At 41.4% G+C, this 18,968-nt stretch overlaps 1 protein-coding gene, 1 long non-coding RNA gene and 2 other non-coding genes across 8 annotated transcripts; 1 reads left to right on the forward strand and 3 right to left on the reverse strand.

The window, feature by feature from the left end:
* Positions 1–215: 215 nt before the first annotated feature.
* LOC112280275 (uncharacterized) lies at positions 216–4,982 on the reverse strand. Of its 3 annotated transcripts, none has more exons than XR_012217229.2 (3): positions 3,803–4,982; positions 1,515–3,493; positions 216–1,210 (listed from the first exon to the last, which is right to left on the reverse strand). It is a non-coding gene; the product is annotated as an uncharacterized LOC112280275 (long non-coding RNA). The 3 variants fall into 3 exon arrangements; XR_002969276.3 differs by lacking the exon at positions 216–1,210 and having other exon boundaries at positions 1,757–2,773; positions 2,937–3,493; positions 3,803–4,981; XR_016502311.1 differs by lacking the exon at positions 216–1,210 and having other exon boundaries at positions 1,757–3,645.
* A 229-nt stretch (positions 4,983–5,211) lies between these two features.
* On the forward strand, positions 5,212–14,002 carry LOC112280274 (YTH domain-containing protein ECT2). 3 transcript variants are annotated; one of them, XR_002969274.3, is made up of 16 exons: positions 5,212–6,559; positions 7,261–7,422; positions 7,707–7,754; positions 7,946–8,028; positions 8,222–8,390; positions 8,537–8,689; positions 8,804–8,875; positions 9,233–9,419; positions 9,662–9,738; positions 9,961–10,530; positions 10,776–11,393; positions 11,553–11,765; positions 11,931–12,092; positions 12,419–12,880; positions 13,385–13,464; positions 13,600–14,002. XR_002969274.3 is itself a non-coding variant. In XM_024515579.3 (14 exons), the coding sequence occupies exons 1-14, from the start codon at positions 6,494–6,496 to the stop codon at positions 12,785–12,787; spliced, it is 2,949 nt and encodes a 982-aa protein (XP_024371347.1). In that variant the 5' UTR covers positions 5,213–6,493; the 3' UTR covers positions 12,788–13,485. The 3 variants fall into 3 exon arrangements, 1 of the variants encoding a protein (XP_024371347.1); XR_002969272.3 differs by having other exon boundaries at positions 5,213–6,559; positions 12,419–13,464; XM_024515579.3 differs by lacking the exon at positions 13,600–14,002 and having other exon boundaries at positions 5,213–6,559; positions 12,419–13,485.
* Positions 14,003–17,857: 3,855 nt separating this feature from the next.
* Positions 17,858–17,931, reverse strand: TRNAT-AGU (transfer RNA threonine (anticodon AGU)). The gene has a single exon. It is a non-coding gene; the product is annotated as a tRNA-Thr (tRNA).
* A 2-nt stretch (positions 17,932–17,933) lies between these two features.
* On the reverse strand, positions 17,934–18,006 carry TRNAA-AGC (transfer RNA alanine (anticodon AGC)). Its single transcript has one exon. It is a non-coding gene; the product is annotated as a tRNA-Ala (tRNA).
* Positions 18,007–18,968: the final 962 nt, after the last annotated feature.

Below are 18,968 nucleotides of genomic sequence, written 5' to 3' on the forward strand. Positions count from 1 at the left end.
CGCGTTAGGGTTCGGTTCTTCGGTCAATTCCACCCGTCATTGTGTTTAAGAGAGAACTCTGAAGACGAGGCGCAATGATAAGGCAGATCACACATGGGAATTGTGTGAGTACTCTAACCACAAGCAGTGTGACATGCGAGGCATTTGCTTGTGACTTCGTTGATGACGGCTTGCTGTCTACACCTTAAGTAGACACTTGTTTTTATGAGAGTCTATTGATACTCAGAAACGGCTCCTTACTGAGAGCCGAGTCACACACTCCAAATCTCACACGCAGGCTTTTCCTCACTATCACTTCCTCCCTCGTGAATGATTGTTGACCGTCCTGACCATATGCTTCCGCTCTTCAGCAGATCAGTGAACTGCTTGAGAGGGTCTCAAATTTCGGTCATCAGCTAATCAATGGTACCGGAAAAAAGGGGTTGTAATTATGCGGCTCCGGGTGTCGATACAATCTTCTTTTGTTTCTACAACAACCAAAAAGGCTAAAAAAAGTTATTATCAACCATGCACAACTTAGACTTGGTTGTCCTCTGCCGGTCGTGAACGCGCTGGACTCGACTCCAGTATCGATTTGCAGTAGGTTTCAAGGTTCCATGCTTCGAAGAGGACTGACTACATTGCTAATCTAGGTAGCGAATAAACCCTTGATCCTAGTATGTCTAGTGGATTTCGAGTGCTGCAATTATTCTTCCACAAGTTGTCCAGACTCCCATCACTTCCCTTGAGTTGCTGGATCTCACTAATCAGCTGATCCTATGTCCATCACTGTACGAGGAGCCCCAAAAACTCTGAGACGAGGTAGAGGTGCGTTCCATGTCCTGCGCAATTCTGAGCTCAGGAATCTAGACATCATATTCTACTTCGCAAAATGGCATTTTCCATGATGAACCACACAACGTCGCTCAATACAAAACCTCCGAATGAGCTTCCGGAGTGTATGCAATCTCCGGATTCCATCAGTTTCATTCTGCTCTTGAGGGTCTGCCTGGTGAGGAAGATTCTAAGAGAAGACTGCTTGTCTAGATTACCAAAATTGCAGCGAACCCAGTTTGAATCTAAAGGAACTGGGTCATACGGGGTTTTAGCAGGGAGTGGCTTCCTCTGGACCTGATTAAACGAGTTTTATTGATCATTAATTGTAATATGATCTTAAATTAAAAATCATTAAGTTCAGTTGAAACCAAGTGTTCATTTGAAATGTATATCCCTGATTCAAAACACATTATGTGGTTTTTAGGATATAAATATGATTTGGTGTAAACCTCACAAATCAACATTATGCATATAATAAAATGTAAAAAACATACTTTTGAAAAGTGTTGTGAAACAATAAGAAATATGGATTTGGTTGTAATAGTACATGTGATGATTGTATATATTATATATTATATTATTTCAAATTTATATGCAAATTGATAAAAAAAAAATGGTTGATGCATACTCCTTAGGTATAACATTAGGTTTTTTTAATGTTATTTATTTAATCATAGATTAGAGGTACAAAAACATACTGTAAAAAATAAATGTAGATGTCTTTTCCTTGTTTTCATAACATTCTTTTCCTATTTAAAAATTATCACATATTCATAAATCTACAAGGATATATTAAACAAACACCCATAAAAGTTTACATAATGGCCATTTTTTTTTTTTATCATTTTAACAGTCACAATAATTTTGTATCAAGAATTGAAAATATTGAGTTTATATAACATTATTCTACAGTTATTGTTTACAAACATAGTTATAAATATTGTATTTTGTATGCAAGATTAGTTTGAGAGTTGGCCTTTTGTAACAGAATGGTATAATATTGGTGCAATTATAAGACATCAGAGCGTGCTCTGATTTATGGGTTGTTAAATCTATGAATAATACATGTTTTCTTTTAGTATCATACCAACATAAAACTAAACAAATAATTCTTGTAAAAAATGGTTTTATAAATTGCTCTTTTTTTGAGTGAGCAACGTTGTTAACCAAATTAAACATGCAAATATTATATTATCAAGCTCTAATTATGAAAATTAAGTATTACAGGAAGATACATATGTGTATAGACAATTGTAAGACTTGTTCTATTGGTAAAGAGTATGTGCCTGTTGATACTTATTTTGATTATTGATTATGACAATTGTTTGTTATAAATAGCCTCAAACTTTACTAAAGTACAACTTAGTGTTAAATGTTTTTGCGTTTGTACAAATCAGAATTAGGAATTAAATTCTTATGTGTAAATATACAGTCTAAAGTTTATAAGATTAGAAATCATGAATTCATTACAATAAAAATCAAAATTTTATTTTACATTGATTTGTTATATGGTTTGTATAGACATATATATGTGTAGAAAAACAATTGCAAGCTGCGCATCTCACAAAGCAATAATCCAGAGTTAGTTGTCCGCAATTTAATTAGCTGAACGAGCTCTTTCTACGCCTTCCTTCAATTTTTCTATTGACATCAACTCTCCTGCTGCTTGGCTGTGCGTGACGAACACCATGACAAGCATTCTCTTGGTGAGTAGATTCAATCCCTCAAAATGATTTTGTTACACTGCAGATCTGAAGAGAGAGTCCTTCTTGCTGGGTAAGCTTTTTAAGTACCAGAAAATTGCGTTGGCTGATGTGGGGCAGAGTCAAATGCTGATGGTATGCTGAGCTGTGAGCTTAGAACTCGTCTCGTGATCACATTGCATAGCGATTACAACAACCCATCCCACCAATTCGAAGCATGCGAGACGCCGTCGAAGGTCTCGACCACCACTATCCTGGATCTCAAATAACACTAGTGTAAGTTCGCTGATTGAATCTCAAACTTCGAACAACTTTAAGAAAATTTCCTTTGGAAGTCACTTCTAATAGCTCGGTGCTAGGGCTCCAATAGATTTGACACAATTCTCGACTTCGTAACCTCGTACGATTCACACGTACCCTAGCTGCATCAGCTTTGCATGTCTTCCAGATTTAAAGCCTCTCCATCTAGCAAGAGCATCCAAAACCACTTGACACAGGTTCTGTGAAAAAGAATATTAAGAAAAGTGTGTTCACAACGTAGGAGTTGGAGTTAGTCATGGTTGGTGAGGCGGCGTCGTTGGGTAAGTCTCCTCCCAAGCCTAATGCATTTTGACCACTCATTTTCTTAAAGGTATTATTGTTGGAAAGAAGTTATTTCAGTGCAGAATTCGGAATGAAGAGTATAATAATCCTTCTTCGTCAAGGAAATGGAATACTCGCTTGGGATCATTGCTTCCAAAGATGTGCTTGCAGCCATCACAATCACCGAGCGGTCATTCACCTCTCATGATTATTCCCTCTCCAATCTACTCTTGCTTCCGCGCTAACTCTTAGGGAAAAAATATAAAAAAATATTTGACAAAAACAGCTTCAAGATCTTGCGGATTCTTCACCGCAAGTTGCAAATTCCTGTTAATGTAGTGTATGATTAGGACATTGCTTTGTCATTAAGAATTCTGCCATACCTGTCATCCCTGCACCCGAGGTCGATTTACTTGTACTTATCGAGGCCGATTATCATGTATTTCTAACTCTAACCATGTCAGTTTTAATGCTTTTCAAAACCGTTTTGCTGAACTTAGATTTTTATTTTTATATCTCATGTAATTGGATTACATTCGCTCATCTGTGGATGAAAAAGTGATTTCAATTCAAAATTTGAGTACTTTTAAGAATTACTTGGGTACATGATGACATGAAAGATTACCACTCCTGTTGCCCAGAATCCTTTAAAGATAATTACAAAAAGAGAAAGGAAAAAAACATAAATGCGAAACACTTACTCATTCTTCATTATCCATCACTGTTGGGACCTTCTATTCATCCTTCAGATTTTCAATGTGCTTCCAAAACAAAAAACAACATGCTGTGGAGCCAAGTCTGCCAAAAAATCCCGCTGATGTCATCACTTCCAGACTCTCTGTTGTGGATATCACTCTCTTGGCAGATTGTTGCTTATCAATTTCCCATGATGGCAACATGGACCCAGCTTCTGATCCTCAGACCAACAAAACTGTTCATCGCACACAGGGTCCGGGGTTGGAAGGTCTTCACAGGCTCATCAATGCTTCCACAACAAGCTACTGTGATTTGTTAACCAGACTGATACTTCAACTTCGATTGAGCGAGACAGGAAAATTCTCTTCGATAAAAAGTTCACAGAAGATTTCCTTGCAGAGAACTATTGTATTCGACTACAGTAGAAAACTGTGTACAAGTAGGACCAATTTCAGATGTTTGCTTCAAGAAATTAAACAATGAGAATGGAGGGGGAAAAATATAAATAAAAGGAAAGAAAATTCGAACATTCTATTTGGTTGGAATGCATGTCTATATCGCACAACAATGGCTACACTTGCAGAATTGTCAAGGACTGAAAAGAAATGTCAAGGAGAGTGGAGATAATGAACGAATGAAGAGAGAGAGAGAGAGAGAGAGAGAGAGAGAGAGGATTCATAGGAACGATGGTGAAGACGAGCAGGCGAAAAGAGAGCCATGACAACGGGGGGCGAGGACAAACCCGAGCGACAACACTGCCAAGAATTCTCGAGACTGGTGGGGAATTAGAAGAGACACCCAAACGCAAAACGAGAGCGGCGGGGGAGGGGGGAGGGTAACGACACAGCAGATTGGGGTGCGGAGCGACTGGTTGCTCATTGGACCAAGGAAAGAAGAGGTGGCGGAGGAGGAGGAGGAGGAGGAGAGGCGTGTGGATGAACGTGCCCGGCGTCGACGCGAGCACACTCATACGCATGCATCCCTCCTGCTGTATAACTCCATATCCAACAAGGATACAGTATCCAATACTGACGGCGGAAGTTGGGTACTGCGAGTGTCGTCGAAACGTAGGGAGGGGCTCACACGCAGGCAGCAGGAGAAGGAGAGTAACTAAATCCCGTGAGGTAGGAGGAGCAGCGCAAGCGACGAAAGGAAGAATACACACACACACACACCTACACAAGAAAGACCCATGTACGAATACAGACAGACGAATAGGCAGGGAAGCGGGGACAGTTTTTAGGGGGGGGAGGGGACGGGATTGTGGGTCCCGCGACGGTGGCCGAGAGGAGCGCGGGCCCGCCCACAAAGGGGGAAGCGGAAACAGCGGAGCTGCGCGGGGAGGAGCGAGACTCGGGAAAGAGACTAGTTCGAGGTTGGTGGTGTAAGTGTAGTGCGTGTGTGTGTGCCCGCGACTTAAAGAGAGCGGAAAAAAGTGGACTTGTGTCTGGTGCGAGGCTATTGTTGGCCATTTTTCCAATCGTATGTGGGAGTCTGCGTGAGCAGGCGGGCCTATTCTTCTGTCTGTCTGGATACTACTCGGAGCCGGCGCTGATCAGCCTCTCTCTTCCTCATTGTCCCCATTTGAACTGAACACCAGGTGCTTTGTGTCCAGTTCGTTCTTTCCACGTTCTTTCATTCGACGTGGGTTGCTCTTAGGTAGTGACAAGAAACTGAGACCCGACTGGTGGTGCTGTGTGTGGTTGCAGTAGTGCGTCGTTCTGTAGGAAGAGAGAGAGAGAGAGAGAGAGAGAGTGAGAGAGCGGTTCTTGTGGTGGTTGTGCAGCCAGGGTTTGATACTACGGATTAATCGAGAGTGGTCTTCATACGCGTGGAGGGAGTTACTGTGTTTGTGGAGCCGGGCCTTTGCAGCGAAATTGGATCGTCTATGCAGTATTCAAGAAGGAAGGGGATAGTTTTGACGAAGTTGTATGAGGTTTGACAGTGTAGCCAGATGGGTTCATTGTAGTAATTGATGAGCGAAGCAGAAGCTGGTCGTGCGTAGTTTGGACGTCCAGGTAGGGGACGCCCGTGTTTTCATTTATTTAATAAATAAATACATAAATATTTAAGCTGGTAGTGGGGAGCGAGTTCGGGAGTTAGCGAATTGGTGGACGTGCGGGAAGTCTGCGTTGTTGACTGCCAGTGGTGGGCTGTAAGTTCGGCGACGGTGGTGCCTGGTGTTGCGAAGTTGGGGAGCTTGTTAGAAATGGCGACAATCGTGCAGTTCCCTGACCATGTCTAACGTGCAGTGGACAGGGTTGGGTGGAAAGTAATCGTTGTCGGTGATCATCGGGCGCGCTGCGAACCACTGCCGACTTGGCGACGTCTACGTTAATCGTTAAACTTGTAGGGGGGGGTATATTTCTTGGGAAGAAGATAGTAGTATGTCTGGGATGTGGTCGTTGGAATCACGTTGTACGGCAATGCGGTCGTGTCTTTGCTGTGGCGAGACAATGAACCTGGACTTCTTGGACTTCTTTACTGTTTGGTTAGGTTAAGGTTTGGAGCTCCAGTGCGGTTAGGTTAAGGTTGCCATGGTTGGTTAGTGCTTTCACAGAATTGTACCGGAAGAGAAGAGGAACTCCTGAGTTGGAGCTAGCAAGGAGTTGTTGCAGGGACATTGCCGAATTCTGTTCCGCGGTTTTCCTACTTTTATCCCAATTTTGCTGCTCGGGGTTGTATACGTTGGCAGGATGAAGATATCTGTGAAGACTTTGAAGGGGAACTACTTTGACCTGGATGTTACCCCCTTGGAGACGGTAAGGCTTGCGTTGCTTCTCTTGATTGTTGACAGTGTTGGTTGCAAAGTTGCTGTCGATTGGGGCTTGGGCAGCGGGGAGTGATGCAACATGTAGTGATGCGAGTGAGATTACACGGATGATGGAGGGTTGAGAAACAGGTGGAGCTGAGGCTGAGTGGATGATTGAACGTGACGTTCCGATCGGACAGTATCGACTGCGAACTTGGTTTGAGGGCCTTTAGGGTGCTCTGAGAATATTTGTGGCAATCGGCGGTTGTATTGAGAAGCATTTTTTTTTTTTTTTTTTTTTTTGTGCAGACTTCTAGGTTTGGTGGCTATTTTATTTGCTAAGGAATGCTGACTGTCATGTTAAGAGTATTAGGGTTTAGGAATATCACTGATCATGTGTGATTCCTGATCATGACATTCGGATTTTTGCCGCTGATCCCGTATGGGATCGGAATATTTCTTTTTTAATTTTTAATTTTAAACAGTGAAATCCAAGGTAGTTCTTTAATCATGTCGTGGCTTTGGTTGGATTTCTAAGCGATTTTAGTGTTTAAGAAATAACCATCATATTATTTTGATGTGTTTCTAATCGCCGAAGCGCTGCTTGACTGATTGCTACGTAATGCATGGTGTTGAGCACCTGGACAGAATTGGAGCAGATCAATAACTTTCTCTGACAGGTCCACTTCGCATCTCTGTTTTCCTCAACAGGTTATAAATGTCAAGAAACGAATAGAAGATTCCCAAGGAGAGCAACTATTCCCTTGTGCACAGCAGCTCTTAATATATCAAGGGAAGGTTTTAAAGGACGAAACCACTATGGAGGATAACAAGGTCCTGGAAAATGAGTTTTTTGTTGTCATGTTGTCAAAGGTATGTTGCATTTTTTGGAGATGATTCTATTAGTACGAGATCAACTAATTTGTAGTAAGATCAGTTAGTTCATTTATTTTTTCATTATCATTTCTGCCATTCATGAAGCTAAGGTTGTTTTTCTTTTGAATTTTTTAGTAATTTATAATATAATACCAGAAATGATCTAGCTATGTCAAAGGGCTGTTTGGCGACGCTTGTGATCAATGTGCTTTTGAAAGGTCTGCCTATTGTCTTTTAACGGAAAAAACATGTGAGTTGTCTAACTTCACATTTAATGACAGGCTAAATCTGGAACTGCTGCTTCAACTTCTGCCTGTGAATCTACTCAGGTACACTTGATATTTTCGCACGTCTCTTGTGCTTTTGGAGACGTCAAATATTTTGAAGCAGGGCTTGTGTAACTTGTCAATGCGCGCTTTTTTTTGTGTTAAATATCTTAATCAGCATTCTGGAATTGGCAAGGGCACCGCACACTTTCAATCCTCACGAAATGTTTGTGGGCGGTTGTTCAACGGAACAGGTAGCCGTGACAGCTGTCTCTCCGTCATTACCCGCGCAAACATCTGTAGCCCCTGCAACCCTGGTCATCAATGCATCTGCTGGGTAAGATTCGTTCTTTCCGCGCGCTGTTTTACATTTTCGTTTGTTCATTCCTTTTCAACATTGTTCAGAGACATGTAGTGTGGATCAATGAGATGAGTTTTGTGAAGATCAATGAAATGAATGGTGCTCTTTGTTCGTAAGTTGTGTGGATGATTACGTGCTCTTCTGGACTGTGATGAATTTTTTTCTTCAGAGTTACTCATGAGGAGGCTGCTTCAAATCTGGTTGCTGGTATCAATTTGGAAAGCAAGGCGCAGGAAATCTTAGACATCGGCGGAGGAAGCTGGGATTTTGATACTGTCGTTCATGCCTTACGTGCGGCTTCCAATAATGTGGAGCGTGCTTTAGAGTATTTATCTTCTGTAAGTGAGTTGTATTAATGCTAATTGTTTCTCGATTGGTCATTAGTGTGGGAAAGGTGGTGAATAAACGAATGTTTGTTGTGTTTCGGCAGATCTTTGGTCGTTACTTCATATTTTTGGTAATCGCACTACTGTCATGTGTGCAGGGTATTCCAGAAGCAACCGGGCTGGCGCCTCCTGCGCCCTGTCTATCACCAGAGATTCCCGCGGAAACCTCAAGCACAGCTCCTACAGTACCAACTCAAGCTGCTGTTTCTGTGGCCGAGGCGAACGCAGCGCCTCTAGATCATTTTCCTCAGGTTAGACAGTGCCTCCATAGTCACAGGTCTATATCTTCTCTTTGTTGGGATAGCCGATTATTTAAGTATCACTCAATGATAAGTGACATTTGTCCATATATTCTGCTGTTGCAGGGTATGCCTGCTTTGGATGCAGGTGGTGGTGGTGATGCAGAAGCCCTGGATTTTTTGAGAAGCAATCCACAGGTGCATCCTCCGTTGTCAGTGTACTTGTCCTGGACCTTGTCGAGATCGAGGTCTTCTTAAAATAAATTCTCCAGGATAATGCATGTTTCAGGGAGTTGAACTTGGTGTTACCAAAAACATTGCAGTCCATTTAATCTCTCTTGCTTACGCCAGGTCGATTAGGAGATGAGATGTACTTGTGGTAGTATATGAAGGGCACAACAAACATTTCTAGTTAAGTTATTTTCAGATTGTAGTATTTAACGCAGAAACCACCTTGAGTTTCGTATAACCATAGTAGTCTAATTGGGATCCTTCTCGACAGAAACCACGATCAAACATCTAAATATTAGACTTTCTATCGCGTTGCCATTGTAGGTGCCTCCAACAAATGACGAAGACTCCTCTGATGCAAGCGGAGATGCCTCTGCATCAGTTGGAACTGGTGATGCAGCTAGTACAAATGGTGTACACGAGGGGTTTGCCGAAGGGGGATCAATGTACTATGTGGGTGGCATGAATGGCTATAGTCCTCATGGTTATGTTTACGATTACCTTCACGGAGGTCAGTGATGCTTGTATGTTACCTTTGTCTTGTTTAATTTATTCGGCAAACAGCAAGACGCACATTGACACTGGAGATCTTTGGTATTTGTTTCTAAATTTCTGTTGGAGTTTTGATGTTTACTGCCAAGGATTTGTGTCCTGTATCAGTGTTTAGAGACCACTATAATACTTTAATTGTTATGGTTCATCAAATCATGCATTCAAATGAACTAACTTCAAATCTCGGCAAATTTTGTACAGGGTATGAACCTTCGGTTGCTGGTGAATGGGACGATTTCTCCAGATATGTCGTTGATGGAATGGAGGTTCCATCCCCAGTAAGTCATCGCTAGTGTTTGCATCTTGTTCAATCGGTAGGCATATTATCTGGTGTAGGATCATAGGCTGTTGGGCCGTGTGTGTACTGGTGACCTTGCGATCCCGATTGACTCTGGTCACCGCTGAATTTCGCATTTTGTGGGCTTCTGTTGCACCTGCTGATCACTCTTTCGAGATCTTTGTATGAAAATGCTGACACTGTATCTTTCCGTTCTCTGCAGGGTGTTTACAGTGATAATGGCGGTTCTGTATTCTTGCATGCCACTGGCTACGGCTATGCATCAAATCCCTCTTACAATCCGTACTCTCCGGGGACGCCTGTGCCGACTATAGGTGCAGATGGCCAGCTGTATGTACCGCAGGCGTTTCCGTACTCTAACCAACTTTATCAACAGCCAGTATCTCCGGCTGCGCCTTATCATATGGGATCACCTTCTACGATTGGAGAAGGAACTGTATCAGGAAATGGTGAACCTTCTCCTCCTGGAGTCGATGGAAAGATTGCAGTTTCCAACGGCAGTCCTAGACCGGGTTTCCCAGCCATGGCACTTATTCCTCCACACGGGCCGTATTCTAGAGGTGTGTTGCCTTTGGCAATTCACAGTCCAGGTTCTCAAGACGTACGATACGAGGGGCTCAGAGCTGCTGCTCCCTCATGGGTGGATGTGTCAAAAATAGCAGAAGGCCAGCAGAGACCAGGAATCCCGACAGGGATGCACTCAATGGCCTCTCAACAATTGGCAGCTCCAGGCCTTCCTGCACAGCCATTGAGGCCAGTTACCCCGCTCCAGGTAAGAATTTTCTCAAAAACATGCACCTAGTGAGGCACCTCCTCTGTTTTAGGGAGGCATTATTAAGGTTTCCTGGTGTGTCGATTTTTTCACTTGACTAACATGATCGAAACTACTACATAAATCTAAAGAGAAAGTTGGGAATGCCATGAACTCCAAGTTCCGAATGAAATATTTAAGAATTTGTGGGCTTCAACCGCCTTATTGCACAAAGGTATCAACACTTCTGGCTCGTTTGATTACAGCTACACATCCAATCATCTCATCAGTCGAGAAATCCATCCGGATTGGGATCTTTCAATCTTGGTCCTGGGGGCCTAGCCAGGGGCTATCATCCTCTTTCCGGAGTTGTTAACGGGCCTCATGGTTCAGTGAGAGCTCGTCACATGGGTAGCGCATCCATGGATACTAGGGCAAATGGGCGTGGAGGCTGGATTGGCATCGATAAAGGAAAACAGAGGGGTCGAAGTGGCGGACCCATCACCATCAGTAATGGTGCACTCGATCCTCTGAACGAGCAAAATAGAGGACCTCGAACTATTAGAACCAGGAATCAGCGGGCTATCGCAGGTGTCATGAGACATACCCGAGGTCAAAGTGTGAACTCATCAGGAAACAGCGATCCGCTCATGGCCTTCGCGAACAGAGAACAGTACAATAATCCAGACTTCAGCACCAGCTACGAGAACGCCAAATTTTTTGTGATTAAATCTTACAGTGAAGATGATGTGCACAAGAGTATCAAGTACAACGTGTGGGCCAGCACTCCGGTTGGAAACAAAAGGCTAGATGCTGCATATCAAGAGGCTTTGACGAAATGTAATGGGGATACCAAAAGCTACCCAGTCTTTTTGTTCTTTTCGGTAAGGCCGTGGAATTCCTCGATATCTCGTGTCAGGCCATATCATCTTTCAGGTTTTGTGTAACTTGTATGGTAGACTATTTTCTTTTGCACACTCTGATTTGGTCGGTTGTGTTTTGAATATGAAAAACGGTTCTGATAGACTTTCTACGTTTTTCAGGTGAATGCGAGTGGACAGTTTTGTGGAATGGCACAGATGACAGGTCGTGTTGATTTTTCAAAAAGTGTCGACTACTGGCAACAGGACAAGTGGAATGGCCGATTCCCTGTAACGTGGCATATTATTAAGGATATCCCAAATTGCCAGTTCCGTCATATTATCTTGGAAAACAATGACAACAAGCCTGTGACGAATAGCAGGGACACCCAAGAGGTAAGTACTTGACTCTACCTCCGGACAAGTAAGCAGTCATTTTTGTCGACTATGTTCAAATGCCGATATCGTTTCAATGTAGTGGAGAGACATTTAAGAATCATGCGACGATCCATTATGCCAACACAACTGGAGTTGACGGTACGTTTGTTTTGCAACATGCAGGTTAAATTCGAACAAGGTATGGCAATGCTGAACATCTTCAAAATCTTCGCTTCCAAAACGTCAATCTTGGATGACTTCGAATTTTACGAGAACCGGCAGCGAGCTTTGACGGAGAAAAGAGCAAGACAGCATGCCCAGCAGCAGCGGGAACAACATCGTCAGGTATGGACTATGATATCCCATGTTTATTGCATCCATCATAGTCGTTTGTATGATGCCTTGGAAGATGTCAGCAACGGTTCTGTCTGATTTTGCCCATCCGGCTCAGGCTTTTCAGTAGTCTTCTACTGTCCTTGGACAGACTCAAACTGCATTCAAGGATATAATGTGCATATCGAGCAAGGTGCTTATGTCTGGCTGGTGGAATTAATCATCAATACTATGTGGAGAAGCATGCTTGCATATATAATTTTAATTCCTGCTTTGCTCTTTTGCTACCCTTTGATTCTGCATAGTGAATGACTACTGAGAGGGGTTGTCAACTGCAGGGAGGTGGACGGACTGGTTTCAACGAATTCGAATCAGCTCCCACTCAGCCCAATCATGATCAGATTGCAGAGCGTGTAGCTGTTGAAAAACCTAGAGAGTTCATTGCAGCTCAGCCTGTTCAAGGATCTCACTCTTTGACTCCTCACACATCTGGAAGTGATGATTCTGATGAGAACCTTTCTCAGATTAATTTCTCGTTCGATAAATTAACCACGGGGGTTGCAGATATCAACATCAGCCACAAAGGATTGAGAAGCCCTACTAAGCAAACAGAGCAGGCAGGATCAGGAACCGAACTGGTAGGGGGACCAAACGATTTATTGAGTGAACAGAAAGTTAGTATGGCGATGGGCGGTGAAGTTAGTTGAGTGCGGTGGAAAAGAATTTCGGGGCAAGCAGGGGGTTCATCTTTCTAGCAGTTGACATTTGCTGATAGCGGTATGGTGTACCAGGAATTGAAGGTATGAACGGATACATCATGCCAAAGAACCTCGTTTCAGCCACTCTTCCTCTCTGATTTGAAGCGAAGTGGTTAGCTCTGGTTGCCGGCTGAGTGTATAGCAAATTTCATTCAAAATAGTGTGCAGGTACAGGCTGAAAAGTTTCAACCATCCAGATTGGGGGAATTGAACAGAGGCATCCTTTTTCCAAATTTTGGGGAATGAGGATGCCTGAGAAAGATACGTGCCTGGCAAAATAGGAACATACTGATGTCTTTCGCTGTTAGAGTCGAAAGATTTCCTCCAGATAACAAGCCTTCTTCCCCAGATACAGAACATTTTAATGGCGGAGAATATCGTTTAGTACTGTCTCTAGTTCATTAGACGCGGCTGAAAAGTTTTATTGCCTTCTTCTCAGGATAGGGCCGCTCTGTAAAATTATACAGTTGGGAATGTTGCTTCATGAGAGCTGGGCTGCAGATGTGAAAGCTACTCCTCTAACCTGCAAGTTCACATGGTGTTCAGTGCCACAGTAGGCTGTTGGGTTCTTCTTCCTTGGAAGTTTTGTACAAGTTCCCTGCCTCATGGCCTGGATGTAATAAGGAGTTAAGTTCCACATTTTGCAACTCCTATCTTTTACAGTCCTTTTCCACTGCACTTTTCTGGTACCCGGATTGCATGTGTCATTTACCTGTCTGCTCCTACTGACGTCAGAACTTGCTGTTGGAATATGTTTGTAGAATATTCCTTGTCTTGGAAACAGGGAACATGTACGGGTTTTGGGCTGGACGCGGACTAGGTACTTGAATTATTTGCGCCACTAAAGCAGCTTCACATATCCGCAGCTCGTTTTCCCAGAAGATTAGACCAGATCTCCCCACAGCACCTCATTTGCCAACCAGTTTCCACACAAAAGGCCAGTTCGTGAGGAGGCCCACAGAAACAGTATGCGATAATATTAGAGGTCTGCACCATTTTGTTCCTTTTTTTGTTTCGTAGTTGGTTTAAACAAAGAACATGAAATACCGTAAAGTAGGGGCTAGTCTACTTTCTGCGTTACATCTTGAACAGTGATTCAACCCTAAATGTATCACAGTACACCTATTTTTGCGACCGAAAACAAAAACAATCCATTTCACTTGAGTCGTAGCCATTTTTTGCTTTTTTTGGTTTAGCGAGAACTCCAGTACTATTCAAAGTCAAATGCGTTGTCACAAGTTCTGCAGCATTGGATTGACATGATAACTGATCAGTTGTTCAGATTTGGGGAGAAGATTTCCCTTGACCAGAATGAACCAGAGCTGGAGGTGACCATGCAATGCCGCTTTGAATTAGTGTGTGATTCTCCCCCAACCACATCAAACTACGCAAAACTCAAACGATCTCACACACGAATTGAGACCTCCTTTGCCGAATTGAAAAATTGAACAATTCGTCGAGACTTGTGGTAGACGTCAGAGCCTGTCGGGCTATGTCGGAGGTCTTTTCCTCCATTGGTGGCCTTCCTACCAGTTCACCAACACAACTCCAACCCCATCCCCACTTTTTATTGTTTTTCTTTTATTATTTTTTTATTCGTAAGTATTTTTTGTCGTTCCCAAATGCCGGCGTTTCTAATCACCACATACCCTCCATCTCAATTACGGTGGTTCAAACGTCTAATCTCTGGATATGACATCCGTTTCGGTTGACGAAAAAAGTGACTGGCTGCTAACCTGTAGCCAACTGAAACGTAATGCAGGGCGCGGATAAGTACAACCCACGCCATGGCTGAAACCTCAGCGGAATTTTCCTGTAATTTTCGGAGGAGATCCATCCATGTGGCTTCACTCGTTGGACCCCAGAGGAAGAAGAATTTGCAGCTTCGTGTCCCGTATAACCCCCCATGCGCCGGATTCCAAGGAGAGGGATGAGAGTCCTCATAACCAAATCCAAAGAGAGAATCTAAATTTGTGTCTGGGCAGTCCACAATCCAACCAAACGCCGTGACTCGTTGGGTGTGGTCAAGCCGGGGGACCAAAAAGACCGCATATGAATTCGGGGGCGAGAAGCGTGGGACGAGAAATTCCCCGGAATCAGGGGGCTAATGCACAACACTTCGTCTCGCCCAGCGTCTCACCCAAGAAAATGACATCGCCGACCTTTCCCGTTCTTCTTCTTCACCCCACCCCTCCTCTCTCTCTCTCTCTCTCTCTTATTCCATTTGCTATGCAAAGGGGGGGGGGGATGTGAGGGGGAATTAACCCAGGATTGTCTGACACAAGGGCGGCATTTCATGTCCACTTGTCTGGTGAAGATCAGGCTCCCGGCAGCATGCTCATCCAACTACACGGCGCCCATGTGCTACTCTCTCAAATGTTCACCCAACAGTATGTTATTCCCACTTTCTTCTTCGTCTGCATAATTTTGCCAAGTGCGGAACCTTCTTCTGGCGCCCATGTCGGTGGCCCCACCGCAGTAGGATTGTTTGTTTGTTCGGAAGCGCTTCTCTGCAACCTTGGCTGCAAATTAGGAGAGGTCGTCCTGACCCACAAATATGGGCTTGAATCTCGCCGGAAGGAGAAAGAGTTGGAAATGGTCTGTCGTCGATGATTTTTGGGATCGGGGAAGTCAGAAAATCCCGCACATCAGGTCTGCACCCTTGTCCTTCTCCTTCTACCTATTCATTCAAGTCACTCTTGTGCTCGCTGTTCCCTCATTCTTGTGCTTGCAATTCACTCCGTCGCTTTTCATTCTTTTCCACATTCCTATCTCACTAAATTGTATTCAAAATTTTCCCCATCAGATGCCATATCACTCGTTTCTGGTGAACATCATTCGTTTGTTGATTTTGTTATTTTATTTTATATTGTTTTTATAAATGGTTTTTTCTTTTTACTTTTTTTTTTTCTTTTTTTTTTTTAGTATCTAGTGTTTATTTTTCTTCTCATGTGTGAAAGTAGTAGATGTGGGTTTAGAGCTTTTGAGGTAGAGAGTGGCTAGTCAAATTTTAATAGCTTCAAATGGTTAGTTATTTGTCTCATAAAAAATATTCTAAGAAAAAAAACATTAAATAGTATCTAATATTAATTTGAGTAAGATGTGTATGAATGAGTCTTAATATTTTGTTTGCACAATCATTATGTTGATAAAGTGATGAGAATGTTGACAGCATAAGTATTGACAATATGGAGAATAATCATTTAAGAGTTTATGGAAGAAATAAAATAAAGAGATTGCAAACCAGAGATGATATATTATTATTTTCTAATAAATTTTTGCATAGTTCTTTTAGATGAGTATGTAATTTCAAAGAACTATTATTATACTCAAAGTAACCATACTTTGTATAAAATATATTCTTTAATTGGTCCTTTTTCTTGATTATGATGTGGTTGTTAACATCCTTTGCATTAATCTTTGCAAAAATACTTGCTTATTTAAGGTGCCCTACTAGTTATAAAATCAATGCTAATGGATAATAAATTATTTTGCAATCACCTTCTTTATTTGCCAATAATTAATACAAATATGTAGTAATTTATATTTTCAGAGCGAGATAAAATATATTCATAATTTTGGCTTTAAAAATAAATAAAATAATTAGATTTATTATCATTTAAAGTTCTAAACTTTCATCGATTCATATTTGTAATATTATCAAAAAAAAATTTAGTAGGAGTTACTCATATTGAGATTGTTTGAAATTATCATTAGTTTAAGTCTAATTTATTTGAGGATTTTCCAAAGTTGAATGCCACTCTTGAATAAATTATTTGAAATTCTTTTTGGTAATTTTAAATTTTTGGACTTTAGTTTAACAAAAGCTTATGGCACCAAAGTCTATACCAAAAGCCAATAAGATAAGTATCCAAGCTCTAAATTAGTAGATATTTATAGTACCAAAGTCCAAATTAAAAACCCATCATGAAGAGGTTTGGATTTTAGACCAAAACATATTTAAAGTATCAAAATTCAGATAAAGAATACTTCAAAAGGGTGTTTAAACCTAAAATCAACAAGTAACTATTTATTTTGTCATGTTTTTTATAACTTTATTCTCCTAATACTAGATAGTTATTTTGAATGGAATATCATTCCAACCAACTTAAGAACCAAGACTAACATACTATTTTAAAATAATTTAATGATATATATATATATATATATATATATATATATATATATATTAAAGCTATAATTTTATTTAGATTTTTTAAATTTAGATTAATTATTAATTTGATCATATTAGGATATTGATTTTTTTGATTTTTTAATTTACAAGTTTAAAGACTCTATCAATTTCTAAAATGTATTAAGTGCAACATCCTTAGGTCCATTCTTTGATAAGTTGTGTAAGCTATTAACATTAAGTTGTATAAATGGAAACCTCTTACAGAAATTGGATAATAAAAGGACAATAAATAGATATACATATACATAAAAAAATACATATATACAAGAATAAATAAAATTTTGGCATGTAAAGAAAAAAAACATGTATCTCTGAAAACTAGTTTAGAAAAGGCTATTTCCAAAAAAGAAACATTAGTTTCACTATTTGAGAGAAATAAGGGCACTAATAATATATTAAAATTGCACTCTACATGTTTCTTGGTTCATACAATCAACCAATAAAAAAAATAGTATTGAATCTTGTTTTGATAGAAAATTAACAAAGATGTAATATTGGATAGGTAAACAGAAAATTGTGGTTCAACAATGATCCTAATTTATTAATATTTTATTTTGGTCACTGCTTTTTAAAATATGATAATAATATTTTTTAATGATTAATCATGTTTGATTCCTAACTTGCAAGTAGTATAATATAAAGGTTGTATTATGAGACAAATAATTAAAAAAAAAAAAAAAAAAAATTGGTTCATTTTATTGAATTTATAACTAATTCCAAAACTCCAATGCAGTCCTGATTACACTATGGAGTAAACAACTAAACAACCAAATTTTTACAAATGGAATCTGATTCCGACCATGATATGGGCGGCAAAAAGGCGCTGCTTCCACTGAGAGTTGAACTCAGGACCTCCCGCTTACTAAACGGGTGCTCTAGCCAACTGAGCTATAGAAGCAGTGGAGAAGTGGGGTATCGATCCCCATACCTCTCGCATGCTAAGCGAGCGCTCTACCATCTGAGCTACATCCCCGCGGCTGCTGACGTCACCCACCGCAGCCGCCGACGTCACCGGATGTCCTGCCCCCTGCCGCTTACTCCATTTGTTCCTGACCTCACCGCACCCTACACGCGATGGAGGCGCCCTCCCTCCCTCTCTCTCTGTGTCTGTTTGTATGTTTCTTTATATTTTTGTTTTGTTTGTATGTATGTATGTGACCCATGTGTTGCGATTGATCCACCTTTTTGCAGGGCTCCCTTGAAGCGCAAACAAGGGAGGGGCGCTGGGTGGATGGATGGAATACTCCCCCATCCCACACTCGAGGAAATTAAGCCAAGAAACATGTAGAGTGTATTTTTACTTTCCAACACTCTGAATGGAAGGAGGTGCCACTGATCAAATAGTGAACAAATTTTAATAATCTAACATTCCCTATCAAAATAAACTTAAGAAAACCAAAATTTGAACATGTATTGGTGCAACGTTTTTAGAGGGAGAAGCATGTTTGTTTGTTAATGTGTTTCTTAATTACTGAATATTTTACTAGAGTCTGAAGGACAGATGTCCAGCTCAACCACCCCACTCAATTCCACTGCTTCTGCAGTTCTCCGGAAGCATGAAAGTGTGAGGGGTCATGGGCCTCATGGCATCTGTATAGGTGCAGAATTTATCGCCATCAGACTTCATTTGATTTATCTTCCAAAAGTGGGAGAAATGATTTCCTCTTTTCGATCGTCAGAGGGCACCATATAGTGCAATACACACACAAACATACGTATACAATTGTACCCACAGAAAGGTGTATTCCGAAGGCTTAGATTCTAACTCCCATCTGGTTTTCTTCGACGCCGAAATGTGGACATGACCCAGTTGCACTCTTCTGTGAAGCCTCGGCTTAACACCATTTGTTGGAAGAGGGGCGATTGAGCTTCAACACAGCGGTGAATTTGCGATTGCAGAGTTGAATCCTCGAGAAGCTAGAGATCAGAGTCGAC

The sequence above is a fragment of the Physcomitrium patens genome, chromosome 3 (genome assembly GCF_059467195.1).
Source record: "Physcomitrium patens ecotype Gransden chromosome 3, ASM5946719v1, whole genome shotgun sequence".
Lineage (NCBI taxonomy): Eukaryota > Viridiplantae > Streptophyta > Bryopsida > Funariales > Funariaceae > Physcomitrium > Physcomitrium patens.

What these genes read in the sequence shown, in the direction of transcription:
- LOC112280274 (XM_024515579.3), top strand. Translation starts at nt 6,494, where the DNA reads ATGAAGATATCTGTGAAGACTTTGAAGGGGAACTACTTTGACCTGGAT. An exon ending in GTCATCAATGCATCTGCTGG is followed by an intron (nt 8,029 to 8,221) that starts GTAAGATTCGTT and finishes TTTTTTCTTCAG; the next exon opens with AGTTACTCATGAGGAGGCTG. An exon ending in CTCTAGATCATTTTCCTCAG is followed by an intron (nt 8,690 to 8,803) that starts GTTAGACAGTGC and finishes CTGCTGTTGCAG; the next exon opens with GGTATGCCTGCTTTGGATGC.